Genomic DNA, 17,962 nt, shown 5'->3' with positions numbered 1-17,962 from the left:
GTTGAATGCGAATGGAGATAAGGTGAAGGTCAGTTGTTGGTGTAGGTATATCCAACATACTACCTGGTTGTGGCAATTCAGTTACATCGTAAACTTGCGTAAGGACAGAGTGAACATGGGACCTTCACAGAGCGTCATAAGTGCGTGTATGCTGTACGAGTTCAAACTGGGGTCAAACGGCGCTGCAGCGGGGCGGAGGATGTGCTAGGCCTTTGGTGAGGATATCGTGACTATGCGCACAGTGCAGCGATGGTTTAACAAGTTTAGGGACAATGACGAAATACTCGAAGACGCACTACGTGCGGGAATATCTTCAGCTAGCAATTGAGGCGAACAGTGGCCAGACATGTGAGGAACTGGAACTACAATTCAGTGTAAGTGAAGAAATCATTCGGTAGCATTTCCATCAACTTGGGAAGCACTACAAGTTGGGTCGATGCGTCCCAGCCCCACATGATTTGACTCCAGGCCAGAAGGTAACGTGAGCAGACACCTGTGTTTCTTTACTGTCTCGTCTGAGGAAGAAGCAATTTCTTGACAGGGTGTTGACGTGTGATGAGAAGTGGGTCCTGTACGAAACTGCACAGCGTCGTCATCATTAGTTAGCATCCCATGAACAAGTTCCAACTAGCTTAAACCAGCACTGAACCAGAAGAAGGTCCTCCTGTGTGTTTGGTGGACTTCTCGCGGCATCATGCATCGGGAACTGCTACCAGCTGGTCAGAGCATCAATGTAACTGACTAGGGAAGAGAGGGAGATTATATATCGAAGTGGAAGATGATTTATACACCAATCGAAAGCATTAATGACGCCTATTAAGAAACTATAATAAATTTTTTCGAATGCATATACTATGCGAGTTATATGAATATACAGGGTGTCCAGAAAATCCGTTTCCACCCCCTAGAATCACAAACGGTGAAACAGATGCCAAAATAGGGAAACACGTGTTTGATCATTTTAAAAGTACAACGTATCAAAGCAAAAAGTGTTGTCGCAGGGTCCCAGGCGGAAGCCAAACTCAAAAATTACAAATGTTACGGGGATCAAGTATCATATCGTTGGAAGCTGTTAGGAAATGAAAGAAAACGAAACAGGTCTTGACTCTAAAATTACCCTATGTAAAATCGCGGCCGGTCAAAATATGCATCTTCATTTCGATTCTCCGAGTGCATTCGCTTTCCATTTTGCAATCGGGACTTGTTGTCATTATGAGACATTTGCACGTATTTGCTGTTCCTGCTACAAGAATTTTTTTAAAAATTTGAATCATTTTATACTTGATAATCCAGACAACGAGCATAAATACCACTAATCTACATTACATGTTAACTAGTCAGTTCTATACTCAAAGATGTCAAATGTTGTTTATTTCTTTTCTTATATTTCTCAATTTTCTTTTATTTTATTGTGTTTATTTATTTATTTAGGCATTAATGGGCCCAAAAGCAGAATCTCACAATCGGGGCATTTTCTTTCTTTCCGTTGAATGCGAATATTAAAGTGAAAACAAAAGAAAAACCGACTACAGAAAGAACTAAAAGGCAAGATGTTTGCACAGTGTTATCGTAAAGCATCCAGACTTGTTCAATCTACTTTCATTTAACAACGGCTTTCCAACTATATACTACTTGACCTCCCTCGTCATTTGAAAATTTAGAGTAAAACCCCGTCTGGGACTCTGTGGAGCACCCTGGGATAAATATTTTTACTCTCAATCATTGTATTTATAAAATGATGGCATGCGTTTTGGTGTTTTGACATCTGTCTTACCGTTTCAGTTTTTTGGAATGTGGCGATAGACTTTACAACACGTTTTTGCTGACAGTTCGACCGGCCGCCACTTTGCACAGAGTAATTTTAGAGAGTCGAGAGCTGTTTCGTCTTCTTTCATTTCCCAATAGCTTTCCAACGACATGCTACTTGACTCCCTTACCATTTGCAATTTTTGAGTTAGACCCCACCTGTGATCCTGCTGGTGGCCCTGGGACAACACTTTTTGCTTTGATATGTTGTACTATTAAAATGTTCGAACAAATGTTTTTATGTTTTGGAATCTGTCTCACCGTTTGCAATTTCTAGAGGTGGGAACGAATTTTCTGGACACCCTGTATATTCATATAGCTCGCACAGTATATGCATTCAAAAAAAAATATATTACAGTTTTGTAATAGGCGTCATTAATGCTTTCGATTGGTGTATAAGGCATCTTCCACTTCGATATATAATCTCCCTCTCTTCCTTTGTGAGTACTGTGACCAGTACAGCCGTGTTCAAGAAAAACTCAAAACTCTGGCTTCTGAATCGCAAAGGGGTCCTCCTGTTACAGGACAACGCTAAGCCCCCGTGGCTAGGATAACCCGGAACACCATTCTATGCCTTGGATGGGAAACACTAATGCATCCATGATACTCCCCGGACATTGTACCGTCCGATTATCGCCTGTTCTATTCTTTGGACAATCACCTTAGAAGACGCCAATTCAAATCCCAAGTAGAGATGCAAAATGTACTTGATACTTCTTCGCTTTATGGCTCATCAAGTTCTACCGCAATGGAATCCAGAACGTTAGCAGAAGGTCGTCGATGGTGATGGTTATTATTTTTGATCTTCCAAGTGTGTCTTAGGTGACATATCGATGTTCGAAGGTGGTAATTGAAAAAGTGACAGAACTTCCTTTGTTACCTTTATACATAAGGGGGGAGACTGTACCATAAGTAATTTTTCATGTGCAAATTCGCAAGGGAGTGTTTTAAGATTAAGGCTAAATTCTTTTGTGGCAGTTACCGCAAAAACGACTCATTTGAGTTTGTTCGTAATTATTTCATGAATGAATTTTATTAATAAGTTTTCAATACAGCATATATCATTTATCGTAAAAAGATTCGTAAGGGGCAGTTCACTCTTGCAGGTAAGTTTTATTGTGCAATCTTCTCAAAAATAATTCAGACGACTTTGTTCATATTTCATCAATACCCAAACAATATGACAAGATTTTTCTCATGAATAAATTCATAAGGGATACTTTACCTGTACAGATGACTTTTCTGTGGACGGAGTTTTCTCAAGATGACTGTTATGATTTTATCCACATCTCATAAATAAATGCTTCAGGAGTAGATGCAGCATAATTTCATTAAATTTAAGATTGATTGATTGATTTGTTGATTATTTTTTAATGGAGAAATCAGCAGCAAGGCTATTTGTCTCCGTCGTTGTAAGGCCAATGTCCGACACAAGTTGCACGTGAAAAACTTGCAACAAAACTTCTAAAAAGTGTAAGTCAAATATGATCGAAACACCGATCGAAAATGGCCGATATTATTGTCGAATCCATAGTTTTCTTGGTCGATGAGAGGAAGAGTGACACTTCCGATGCTGTTTAAGTCCAAATTCAGCCCTTTATGTGCAAAATGAAAGTATTCTTCCCGTGCGAAGAACAGGTATTCAGCTAGTAAAATATATAACAAGAAAATAACTTTTAAAAATAGCAAGAATAGAAATTCATAACAGAAAAATTTAAAATAGAAATTTCTCAGAGCACGTTAACCATTCTAATTTTACGAATAAGGGACTGTCCACATATTACGTAACGCTATTTTTGACCAATGTCTACCAATCTCTCCCCCTTGTCACACTTCGTAACGCAAGGTCGAACAACTCCCCCCTGTTTTACCTAACACTTTTTGATTTTTGTTTTTTCACCAATTTTGCTTATTTTGGGGTTTATTACAATAAAAAAGAGGGTTTTTAATGGTAGAATTTTAATTACAAAATGCTTGTGTTCTGAATACATTTCTAGTGTTTTCTCGCCAATAAATCAAAGTATTAAAAATTGTAGTGCCGCAATAATATTTTAACCCCATATAATTGTTTAATTAACCAGTCTTAATTCTTCGAAATTGCATACTGTCGTTTTTCTAAGGCAGGGTTTTTCAACCTGAGGGCCGCGATTCCCTAGGAGTCGAGAGAGGATTTCATGATTTCGTGAAGATAAGCGTAGGATGAATGAAATGACCAAATTTGGTTTTAATCCATTTGCTTTTAGGGAAGTATATACAAGAAATCGATCCCACTATATACAAGAAATGGATTCTACTGTTATAGAAATGGATTGATACCGTGAGATCTTCGCAACAAGTGTATTAAAAATCCCACACAAACCAGGAATTATAAAGGGGATCAAAGGCAAGAGAATGTGATAAAATGGGGGTCGTGATAGGAATTTTGGTTGAGAACCACTGTCCTAAGGAGACGGCACCCATCTTAACTTAATAGAAATACCAATCACTGAACAAAGCGAACTTTGTTTTTATTTTAAAACTAGCAGCGTTCACCCCGCTTCGCTGCGGTCACCCCGGAACGCAATAAACTTTGTTACTTAGATAATTTTTACTTTTTCGCTTTCAAATTGCAGTAAATGTTAAAATTATAGCGCCTGTCATTTATGTTAACCCGCCGAGTCGCATGGTCATGCGGGTTGCATATAAATACGTTTATTTTTACCTATGATGAACTAATAACAAAGGATTTGTACGTATGGACACTTGAATGGTCAATTATCTCAAGACACTGGTAATTAAAAATTAAAGTGATATGATAAAAACCATCTAGGGTCCAAATCCTAATAACCCCCCAAAAATGAAAGAAATTGGTTCAGCCGTATTAGCGTGATGAGTTCACAAAGGATTTGTGCGTTCTCTTTTATATATATAGATAATAACTGTGTAACAGTTTCGTTAACTAATTGAACATAATGGCTTTATCAGACACTATCTTCAGCAGATATCTCGTTTGTGAACAAGCTTTCGAGCACCTCATTTAGACTTCAGTTTACCCCTTTTCAAATTATTATTGTCCTAAATTAGCGCTAGAATGTAAATAAACTCGATTTCTCCGGAAATATTCAAATCCAAAAATTAAAAAAAAAATCAATACGAGATGAATATCCGACGAATTAGGCTTTATATATATCTTATTTTGCTTTGGTAATTGTAGATCGTTCCGTCGGGTAAAATGTTATTTTACGAAAAAGAGTTTTTTCTGTTTCACATGCAAAACCCCTTAGAAGAATAGAGTGGGTAGGCCTAATGATTCAAATCGAAAGTTTTGAACAAAATTCTCAGAAATAGCGATACGAGTGGGAACGCGAGAGCATTTTCAAGTTGTGTTTACGGTCACTAACAATTAACTCGAAAAAAGTATGTACGGTAAATGCAATGCTGCGATAGCCACAAAACGGAGTATTGTAATATGACAGGAGCGAATTGGTAAAGGGCAAATAATATTTTATTAATCTTGATATTAATAATTTGTAAATTTTCGTATTTTAAATGGAAATAAAAATTCAAATCCACCTCTGGTGCTGTTAGGTCGTTCATATTTTTAGAGCAATTAAGGAAGTCTTCTAATAACTCTAAACTATGTCTGGATAAAACATTCTTTTAATAGGAAATATAACATGTTATGCAGCAATGTGTCAAGTCAATAACAAACACCTCCTATTTCGAGTCATGAGGAAATTCTTAAAAATGTAATTGTAAGCGGAAGAAATGACGCTACCAAAAACTAGGAAAAAAAGGTAGGTGAAATAAAGAGTAGTGAACTAGAGAGAGTTTTAAAGAGATCATCACAGAGAAAGATTCAATCTCTTAATCTTCTCTGATCAAAATCTTGGTGAGTACATACTGGTTACAAATTGATAACACACTTCTATTATTCGACTTCATTACCAATTTCATTCACATCAAAATCTAACTTCTAATTTAATATGACAGTTATTATTGATTTTTTTCATAAGGCCACAGCACCAGTTTGAAGTAATTATCTGATCTGATATCTCTAGTTTTATTTATGCAATCAAAACTATTCATCTTAACAAATTATTGCTCTACCTAAAATTAAATGGTTAAATTCGTCATGAGATTGCATTCTAAATTACCCCCATGCTAACATGGTTATTATTACATGAGCTATGTGTGGATATAAATTGTGTATGTCGATGTCCGGATTTCCATCCAATAAATTGGCATACGTTAGTATTATTTTATGTAATGCATGCAGGATTCATCAGTCATACCGGTCTAGTAGCGTCTTCGATTCTATTCAATTTACATAAGCTATATGTTCGCAATTTCGCAAAGCAGTAGAAATATTTATTGGCTTATTTTTAAAAAAGAAAAGAACTTAGTAAGATTGCACATTAACCTGAGAATAAAAATAAAAATTATAGCAAAAAGAGTGCGTTTCGTAACGAAGACGTAAAACCCCTTCACCCCGTTTGTCACACTTCGTAACGCAAGACCTAACTCCTTTCCCCTTTGCTGCGTTACGAATATGTGGACGATCAGTGCATGTGAGAAGAGGTCACTAAATACCACATTATTCCTCCAAAATCTAATTTTAAAAACAGAAGCAAAAATGTTTAGCGCAGTTGTCTGTATATTTTATTTAATAATGAATTAGATTGAAATTGGCAAAATGTCCATCTCTGGTCTTCATATATGCCTATAATTTTGTCTTGAGATTTTACAATCTGTTTATATAGTTCCATGTCCTTGTCTTTTTCTTATTGATTTCTCAATCTTAAGTGACGAATGATAAATGTTCCCTTTTTTGCAGGCAAAGAAAAGCTCCAGCACAAATACAAACAGGACCCCAAATTGTCTTTCGTGATCAAAGCAATATATACAATGGCATATGGGCTTCATAACCTCCATCAGGATGTTTGTGGAAGAGGAGCGGTTGGTTTATGTCCAGATCTCTTTCCTTTTAATGGATCGCTATTCAAGGTAGGTTTTTATACACGGTTATATTTTTCTGTCATATTTTGAATCCTTTATACAGTATTCATATCAACTCAAACGGTCTCTACGAAATTCCACCAAAATGTTTTAAATCAGATTCTAGATAGATAGTAGAAGATAGTTGAAAGAAGTACAATAAGTTAAATTAAATTAATAATTAATGCATGCTGCTTTTTTGTGCTGGGGGGGGAGTTTGTTATAATCCTATAATATGTAATTTAATTAAAATAATCCGAAGAACAAACAATGCGTGTTTATAAATTAATTATGTGATCATCTTTGGAAATGAAATGAAATCTTTCAGTTTAAGGTCCCACAATTATGCCCTTTAGGCTAACAGAGACGGTGATTAAGGCAAGTGACTGATGATGGAAGAAATGGTGGGATGGGAATCCTGGAAGAAGCGAGAGTGTCCCAAGAAAACCTACGAACACGGTTTTGTCCACCATAAACTTGCTTTTCCGAGGGTCGAACCAGGAACCCTACACAGCAGGGGTAAAAACTCTACCACTGACTCATGTCCGAAATGATTGTCGCATATCTATAATTGTCTTCTTGTATGAATATAATTGCTTTGATAATGACTTTGCAGGGTATTTTTAATACTGACACTATGTGCAAGGGCGGATCTAAGGGGGGGCTAAGGGGCTATAGCCCCCCCCCCTTGACGCTCAGGTTTACACTGGATAAAATGGGCTTCAATTCAGCTTTACACTGGATAGAACGGCAAATTATGGTTTAGCCCCTCCCTTGATCATATCTTGGATCCGCCACTGACTATGTGTATAATCGAGCAATGTATATTTGTGGTAAATTTCATAGGAAAAGAATTATAAAATATGAAAATTAGAGTGAGTAGCATGTTGCTAAATGGACAAGTAAATTTTATTTTCGTTTTAATATTCTTATTTCCTGCTCTTTTGACATGAAATTTACCACATACATGTCTTTGCCGATTATACACATACTAACACTATAAGAAATACCGGGCGAAATAGTTTTCAAATTGTATTCCTACAAAAACACATTTATAGACATGCGACAATAATTTTGGACATGAGTGTACCTTCCGGGGAGAGTTAATGAAAGTGAATGGTTATAAAATATTTGATTAATGAGAATATGGGAGGAAAAGCAAGAACCCCGACTAAACACATGGATAAGATGTTGTCTGCCACAAACTGGGATCGAACTAGGTACCGCTACTGTCAGAGGTAAGCTCACTCTGTTACTGATCGACCGTGCCCTCGGAATTCTCTCCACGATACCTATAGATGTTAACTTTCAGGAATTATTTCTTTTCTTTCATTATTTAGTTTAACATTAATATGATAAGGATTACAACTGATCTGATTTACTGGAAGTAGCATAAAAGAAAAGTAAAATCACAGTTATTTTGAAAATAACTTTTCCAACTGTCTTTTTAAAAGATTTTTTATATTACAATAGGTTGGAAAAAATACCGAAATAAATGATACTTTGCTTTCAATAAACAAAAGTTGCACTTTATAACAGTGAGTTTCCTAGAAAAATCCCACGTCAACATTTTTACTTATATCCAAGTTTCAAAATATGGTACTTTTCCTGTGAACAACAGATGTGATATGTTCCTCTTCCCTCTGGATGTTTATGTGAAAAGTCGTAGTTTTATTATGAGATGAATGACTGCACCTTTTGGGTCAGCTTTTACGACCTGGTTGCGAAAATTCAGCAAGTTCCATGCAACGTAAATGCTACAAATATGCGTAATTTCTTCTTTTTTTAAAAAAAAAAATTCTTATAACGCCAAGAACTTATTTTTTTTCTTATCTTCGGGTATAAAGCTTTGGTAACTACTAGAGAGAATTGGATAGAAAAGTGTTACATATATATATATATATATATATATATATATATATATATATATATATATATATATATATATATATATATATATATATATATATATATATATATATATTATTTCTTCAGAATTTCTTCTCAAGTAGGGGCCGCGGTGGCTCAGTGGTAGAGAGTTCACCTCTGGTGCTTGGGGTCCCGGGTTCGATCCCAGCCCCCGCCAAGTGAACTTTGTGGTGGACAAACACCGTGTGCGTGGGTTTTCTCGGGGTTCTCCCGTTTCCTCCCACTTTCTTCATTCCACCATTTCATTCATTACTCATCACCGTCTCCTTTAGCCTAACCGGCATAACCGTGGGACGTAAAACTCACAGATTTCATTTCATTTTCATTTTTTCTTCTGAAGTAGAAGCGGCTCTGCAATGTAGTCACAAAGTCATGTGCCTTCCCAATGAATACCAAGAACGATAATCAATCATTAATTAATAATAGACGTTTATTCCTGAGGTTTGGTCGTCGATGGGAATGAGGAAAGACCAAACAAGAATTAATTTATCTTATTAAACATAATTTACAATCTATGATAATAGTTAGTCATTCGCACAGAATTACATTGTGTAAGAAGTAGGAGGCGGAAGTTGATGAAATGTCATCTTTTTACTGGTATCGCGCCCATTAAATAAATATAACATTACACTTTGATCTGAAACAAAAATTGTGATTTTAAAGTGCATATTTTTGAATATTTTGCCAATTTTCAATTTTTCTTAAGTTTTGGGGACTTTCGCGTCATTTTTGGTGTTTTTGTAATATTTCTTTTCTTTTCTTTTTGCCATTTTTTAATGTTGATAATAAGCTCGGAACTTTGCACCAAAGTAAACATATTTTCTCATAGGATGGGAATTTAGAAAACAAAATAAAAAGGATCTGAACTACATATATTATACTTTGCTCTTGATTGCGTTGTTAAGACAATGATGATGTACTGCAAAGTTATGTAAGTTAAGTGAGAAAAAAGTTGGACTTTTTCATTTTCATTACACATTTCCAAAATTAATTTGTGTGTGGGTGTAACATTTTTAAAATCAATTCTGATGTTTAAATTTGTTACTTTTCCGACAATCTAGCGGAAAGAAAGAGCATGCCTACAAAATTCTCTTTCTTCTCGGAAGTCTCTGATTTTCACTTTCCTATTTTTCATATACAATTTGTTTAATTCTAAACAATAATTACACGATTTATGCGGAGTCATTATTTCTTTATCTCTGCAGTCGCACGAAATCACACGATGCCACATAGTACACTGAGAAGAAAATTGTATGTTTCGTACGTAAAATCATATGTTACATTTGTAAATCCTGTAGTTTTTGGACTTAACGTACAGCAAACGTATAACTGAAAATGCGTGTTTTATAATACTTTCTATATAAGTGTTCCAACTGTATGTACTTTCCGTATGAAAGAATATAGGCGGTCAGGATACAAATGGACGTATATAACATATAGTTGACGAAGATAACGTACGTATATGCATGTAATATAAGGAAGACTCCTGTTAGATATCAGATATCCTGCAACGGAATGATGTAACATCTAAGAGCAGTGCCTATGTAGCATACGAATAACGTATGTTTCGTCTGATTTCTGTAGTAAGCAAGAGGATACCGTATATTTGTAATATATACCTCTGTCCAGAGAACGGATTTTTCTCAGTGTAGGTTTAAATTTCGGAAATACGTATATTTTACACTGAATAATTTTACTGTTTGACTTATTCATTAAATTGTTTGAATTTATATTTTATTTGATTATCTTCACTTAACATCAAATTTAACTTATAGGCCTACTGTATATTTCAACTGAAGAAGTTAGTGGGTTTTTTTCTGGTATCGCGGATATCATGCCCCTCATTTCGTATGTTTGTTGTATTCTTTTTAAAGTTACATTTTCAAATTTAGTCGTCATTTTTTCACAATTTTAGGTAATTTTCGTATGTTTTTGAGGACATTTTATATGTCATATTTATAATACTTAGGTACAACCTCTAGTAATAAATATGATTTTACGCATTGATTAATCGGTTTACTGTGTTCTACTCGTGCTAAATGTACCGTTTTTACTATTTATCACATGACTTGCAGAATATTCGTAACAATTTTTCAACTTTGTTTCTTTAACATTTCATTTCAGAGATAGGCGTTTTTCCTAAACTTCACTCACACTTACTCACCCGCACTCATCCTCAAATATGATTCACGCAACCACTCTCACGCACACTCACCCTCAATCGAATCCCTCACACTCACACTCAAATATTATTGATGTCCTCATCCTCACTCACACTCACATTTAAATATTATTCCCGGCGGGAGCTTTTGTGGTTCGGATTCCACGTTAATCAGTAGGTCCCGTCTCATATAGCCTCGCTGCTGAAAGGGACGTTAAACTCCAAATCAACAACAACAGCAAATATTATTGATGCTCTCACTCACACTCACACTTACATTCAAATATTATTTATATCCTCACCCTCACTCACACTCAGATTCAAATATCATTGATGCCCTCACTCACACTTAGATTCAAATATCATTGATGCCATCATTCACACTCAGATTCAAATATTATTAATGTCCTTACTCATACTCACACTTACATTCAAATATTATTGATGTTCTCACCCTCACTCACACTCAGATTCAAATATTATTGATGCCCTCACTCACACTCAGATTCAAATATTATTTATATCCTCACCCTCACTCATACTCAGATTCAAATATCATTGATGCCCTCACTCACACTTAGATTCAAATATCATTGATGCCATCATTCACACTCAGATTCAAATATTATTAATGTCCTTACTCATACTCACACTTACATTCAAATATTATTGATGTTCTCACCCTCACTCACACTCAGATTCAAATATTATTGATGCCCTCACTCACACTCAGATTCAAATATTATTTATATCCTCACCCTCACTCATACTCAGATTCAAATATCATTGATGCCCTCACTCACACTTAGATTCAAATATCATTGATGCCATCATTCACACTCAGATTCAAATATTATTAATGTCCTTACTCATACTCACACTTACATTCAAATATTATTGATGTTCTCACCCTCACTCACACTCAGATTCAAATATTATTGATGCCCTCACTCACACTCAGATTCAAATATTATTTATATCCTCACCCTCACTCATACTCAGATTCAAATATCATTGATGCCCTCACTCACACTCAGATTCAAATATTATTTATATCCTCACCCTCACTCATACTCAGATTCAAACATCATTGATGCCATCACTCACACTCAGATTCAAATTTTATTGATAACTCACCCTCATTTACATTCATACTTAATCAACTATCTCACACTCACACTTACTCTCTCTCACTCGGACCTATCGAAATATGCGTGAGTGAGGGTGAGGACGGCTCTCATGAGGCCAAAATGAGTAAGAGTGCCCATGTCTGTTTCACACTAGCCCATATGTAAGCATGTGTTTCACACGTATTCTTGGGAAATTGTTGAGCAAAATACAGTAAAAACAAAAATGTTAACGCTGTTAATGAAATTAAATTGTAAAATTCTGCAAATGGAAAAAAATATATCCGAAAATGATAAATACATCCATCTATAGCATAGATCGCATCTAGCCGAAAAGAATCGCTATTAGTATGGGTCCTTATGCGTAGTTTTTGAGAAAATCAAAAAGAACTATTTTCTTCCAAACAAAAAATGATACTGTACGGTAGCCTGATAAAGGTAGATGGTAAAGTATACAATCATAAAGCTTTCATTATGGCTGTATTACGGTATGATTAATGAGAAATGGCCCAAAATTAGAATTTATTCCAAAATTTTAATTTTTCTTTAAGAGAAGGGCATGTCAAAGTGGTGGACCCGATTTCAGATTTTTTTTTCCCTGTGAAATCTAATAAACATATATTATTGTGAGAACCAGAGGCGTATTTAGGGGGGTTTCCGGACTTAAGCCCCTCCCGAAATCTTACTTACTATAGTAAAGTATATGAAATATCTTGCAGAATTTTCACATTTTCAGGCAAAGCCCCCCCCCCCGAAACAAAATCGTAAATACGCCACTGGTGAGAACATATGCTTCGAAAGGTTAACTTTCAAAATTAAGTTTTCACTCTCAGTGTTTCTACTTTCTGCCGCTTGGAGTCAGCAGTGAGCATGAAATGAATTGATATTGAACGCAACATGCTACAAAAGGTTTGACTCGAGATAGACCAGTGGTTCTCAACCTTTTTAGACGGACGACATACTTTACTGAAGTCCAGGACATCGCGACACGTTTGTTGGATATTTTATTATTATTATTATTATTATTATTATTATTATTATTATTATTATTATTATTATTAATAATAATAATAATAATATCTATTATAATAGTGAAACGAATTAGTTTTTATAATGACTCTATATAGCACTGAGCATTATTTCTACTGCTGGAGGTGTTGACTGGTACAGTCTGTCTCGATTTTAACTAATTATTATTGTTAAATTTTTTGAGGAGACTGCATGACACACCAATGTGTCGCGACACAATGTTGAAAACCACTGATATAGAGTTCGATTCCCGGCGGGAGCTTATGCGGTTCGGATTCCACGTTAATCAGTAGGTCCACGTCTCATATAGCCTCGCTGCTTAACGGGACGTTAAACTCAAAATCAACTCAACTTATCACTGATATAGACTATCGGTTTCATATGTGCCATAGAACACTTGTGATATGTTTGAAGAAAACTTTTTACAGCTTATCTTTCTTAGTTAATGTCTTACAATAACATATGTTTACGAGTATAAATTTCTGAAATCGGGTCCAACATTTTGACTTGTCCTGAACAAAATTCTGCAAAAATTAGATATACAAGTATATTAATCGATGGACCATAAAACAACATGCTTGAAAGTAAATCTTCATGAGTAGTTTTTGAGAAAGTCAAGCGGAAGAATCTAATGGCGCTTAAATGATGTATCTCGTTCGTTACCAATATTAATTGTTGCGTGCAATGAACAAAGGAATGAACTCCATTTTCCGATATTTCGGACATGTTATTTTTAAGGTCTCCATCTCAAGCTCTTTACAGAGTTAAAATATTGAAAATAACTCCTATATTGTAAGAAACAGTCTTAACTTTTTTACATCTACTTAAAGAGTACCGTACAAACTTTGTCTCTCTTTTTCACACAACTTTGGAGGCTAAACTTCACTCTCTTGCGCTCTGCACGCACCAATTGATGATTTTTATTTTGCTGTAACAGATTGTTAATTTGTTCATGTACTGCACAGGTAAAATATATTCTGTGGAATGTAATAAATATGTTAGCTCATGTTTGTCTGATACTAAATACTCATACTCCTAACAGTGACTTCTAATATTACCATACATAGTCATAACAGTTACACACAAATTGCTAACAGTGACACATATACACCTGATTGTGAAACTATACTCCTAGTAGTGACACACAAATTCGTAATAGTGACACATTGTTCTAACAGTGACACACATCCTCCTAACATGACACAAATACTTTTAATAGTGACACACATACTCCTAACAGTGACACGTACACTTCTAATATTAGCATACATAGCCATAACAGTGACACATATACACCTAATTGTGAAACTATGCTCCTAGTAGTGACACACAAATTCGTAATAGTGACACATAGTTCTAACAGTGACACACATGCTCCTAACATGACACAAATACTTTTAAAAGTGACACACATATATTCCTAACAATGACACACATACTCCTAACAGTGACACACATACTCCTAACAGTGACACATTCTCCTAGCAGTGACATAAATGGTTCTAACAGTGACATTTAATCCTAACAGAGACAGCCACGCTACTTGTAATTCAAGAAGTTTCTCAAAGTAAAGAAAATATAATATTATATTTTGTTATAAGAGAAATACAGTATTTTTATTTTTTCCTCAGCTAGTATTTTGAAATATTTATGCTTGAATAACGAAAGTGAAGCATAGAAAATAGACTATATTTGTATTGAATGAAACGGGCTGTATAACAATCCAATCCTGCATTACATATCGCTTCTTCTTCGAGAAGCAATCCCATCTTCGAAGCATTGTATCCTTTCGTATCTCATATCGTTTCGATACATATAGACGTCAGTATTTGTCTGCTCTATGAAGCGAAATGTTTCGAGAATTTCCATTGAACGGAAAAGCCAAAAATAAAAGAAATGACGCGGTGAAAGAAAGGAAGAGAAGAAAAAGGAAAGAGACGGAGAGAGCTTTATCGTCTGATTCTCAAATGTTTTATCCAAAGCGAAGTCGTTTCTTGACTGTGCTCCCGTCTTCCAAACTGTGCCAATTGAAGAAAGCAATTCGCCTGAAGTGATGCCAGCGCACCAAGAAATTCTTTAAAGAGGATAGAGGCTGCACCGTAATTAGAACGGCGCCAACTCAACTATCTTCTACTCCCTCTCCCTTATTATTTTTGTTAAATTAGTTAGTACATGTCCACAAGCACAAACGTCATTTTTTTTAAAGAAGAGTTTGGTTTATCAAAACTTTTTTAGGTACTATTTAGCCTGTCTGTCCGTATTCACGTCTGTCCGGTGGTTCAGAAAGTACTTGATGAATCATATTCAATTTGGGCCAGGATATAGAGGATCTATACACTTAATTCCAAGACATGGATAATGAAAAATCGATTCCCCATGTATTCCTATGTAAGCAATTATGGATATTATCCTTACTTGATAGATTACTCGCAGTGCTGATCCGATTAGCGGGTTAGGATAATGCTCAGGATAGAAAATACTTACTCTCTACTTGTAGGAGTACTGAGCATTATAGTAATGGAAGGTAATACAGGGTGCCAGACACACTAGGATCAATGGGAAAATAACGAATGTACGAACTGTATCATCTTAACTCTTTTCTCGTTGTCGATTCCCATAATAGTTGTCAGAAGTACGTAACTACGCTGCTGCCAACAAATATAGTTCAATTTCGTGATATATCTCAACTGATGTTCTGAATCATTCATATTCATATCTGGTGGGGCCGCTGTGGATCAGTGGTAGAGTGTTCACCTCTGGTGCTTGGGGTCCTGGGTTCGATCCCAGCCCCCGCCAAGTGAACTTTGTGGTGGACAAACACCGTGTGCGTGGGTTTCCTCGGGTCCTCCCACTTTCTTCATTCCACCATTTCATTCATTTTTTATCATCACCGTCTCCTTTAGCCTAACCGGCATAATCGTGGGGCGTAAAACTCAAAGATTTCATTTTCATTTCAAATTCATATATTGGAAGATAGAAAGCAGATCAATTGAGATGCGGTGTGGAATGGAACTTTAGTATTTGGCAGGGGCGTCTTTACAATTTTGTTTCGGGGAGGGCTTTGCTAACTATTCCTGGAAATGTGAAAAATCTGCAAGATATTTCATTTGCTTTAGAATAGTAAATAAAATTTCGGGGGGAGCTTAAGACCCCTTAAATACGCCACTGGTAGTTTTCATCAGTGGAGATACACTCTTGTGGGAACTGCTGTAGCAGTCAGATGTAATGAAAGAACTACTGAAAAAATTTGCTCCACATGTTCCTAACATTCTCAATACACATTCTCAAAAATTCCACCGTGTTTCCCTGAATTGTGTGCAACATGTAAGATAACGTAACCAAATCTAAGCTTACCTAACCTAAACTAACCTAAGCTAACTTGAAATAACCTAAAGTAACCGAATATTAGTAGAAATAACCGAAAATTCTACCATTTTTTTGGAAAATTATGCTGGACCCCTACACTAACATAATCTAACATAAACTAACCTAACCTAAACTAATCTAATCTAAACTAACCTAATGTGAACAGAAATTACAAAAATTCTAACATTTTTACAAAAAAAATTGTTGGACCCCTTCTGCTAAACATATGCCATTAACCTCTGCCAGAGATGATCCTTACGATCACCATCATTCTTAACGCATTTTTTAATTATGTCTTTCTTTCTCATGTTTCTGTGAATTATCCTCAATATGAGAGAATCCATATTAACTATTGCAGCTGTTATCCTCTTCCAAAAGTGGGGCCGCGGTGGCTCAGTGGTAGAACGTTCACCTCTGGTGCATGGGCTCCCGGGTTCAAACCCTGCTTCCGCCAAGTGAACTTTGTGGTGGACAAACACAGTGTGCTTGGGTTTCCTCGGGGTTCTTCCGTTTCCTCCCACTTTCTTCATTCTGCCATTTCATTCATTTCTCATCATCACTGTCTCCTGTAACCTAGCAGGCAAAACAGCGGAACGTAAAACTCAAAGATGTCATTTTTCTTCCAAAAGTGTCTAGATTCAAGTTTGTCAAATCATATAAAAACATTCCATGTCCAATCAACAAGTCATCAAACTTGACCAACTCAGATTTTTGTAAAAATTGGTGCATAGCTTTATTACAGTGGGAGATTAAAAAATCCCAAATATTACCTCTCTCCTCCTGAAAGTGTCCACATACAGGGTGTTAAAAAGTTGCCAAAAGGGCATCTTTTCATTTACAGTGATTATTAAAAATTGTCATAAAATGATTAATATATGCATAGAGACGTGAAACAAACAACATTGGAACTCATAAATATTGCTCTACAACATGTATTATATTTTAAAAAACCTGTACAATAAAAAACAACACTTCTCGAAAGCTGGATAATTCTGTAAATTCAAATATATACTTCAAGGAACAAAGGAAGTTAAATATAAATTCCTTTGATGCTGCAGGTAAATAGATACAGGCAAATTGTTATCGATCTGAACCCAGATATTCACATGGTCAATATCTTGCAATGCTTGATTTATGTTGAATTTTGAATCGGATCCCATTGAGTGCCCAAAATGCAACTTTGTGATGCTTTAGTACACATATGAGACTATAATCTGGACAATTTTGAACAAATTCACAGGGACATTTCTGTGCAAAATTCAAAACTCAAATTTTAATTTGAATATTTAAAGTGTTATTTTTAATTGTACAGGTTTTTAAATGTAATACAACTTGTAGAGCAATCTTTAAGCTTTCCAATGGTGTTTGTTTCACGTCTCTAGTGCACATATTAACCATTTTATGACAATTTTTAATAATAATGTAAATGAAAAGATGTCCTTTTTCGCAATTTTTGAACACCCTGTATGGGGGACACTTAGGAGGAGAGAGGTAATATTTGAGATTTTTTCATCTCCCACTATAATAAAGCTGTGCACTAATTTTTAGAAAAATTAAAGATCGTCAG

The 17,962-nt window shown here is 35.5% G+C and overlaps 1 protein-coding gene across 1 annotated transcript in view; it reads left to right on the top strand.

The window, feature by feature from the left end:
- The window catches only part of LOC145664426 (metabotropic glutamate receptor 1-like), a 469,806-nt gene that overhangs the window by 374,288 nt on the left and 77,556 nt on the right, over positions 1-17,962 (top strand). The window contains exon 4 of the mRNA XM_081731111.1: positions 6,623-6,792. Within this exon, the coding sequence (XP_081587237.1) occupies positions 6,623-6,792 (170 nt within the window). The remainder of the gene's footprint in view (positions 1-6,622; positions 6,793-17,962) is intronic.

The sequence above is a fragment of the Thermobia domestica genome, chromosome 1 (genome assembly GCF_964235325.1).
Source record: "Thermobia domestica chromosome 1, izTheDome1.hap1.1, whole genome shotgun sequence".
Taxonomy (NCBI): Eukaryota; Metazoa; Arthropoda; class Insecta; order Zygentoma; family Lepismatidae; genus Thermobia; species Thermobia domestica.
Note: the sequence above shows the minus strand (reverse complement) of the source record. Positions and strands in the feature narration are given on the sequence as shown.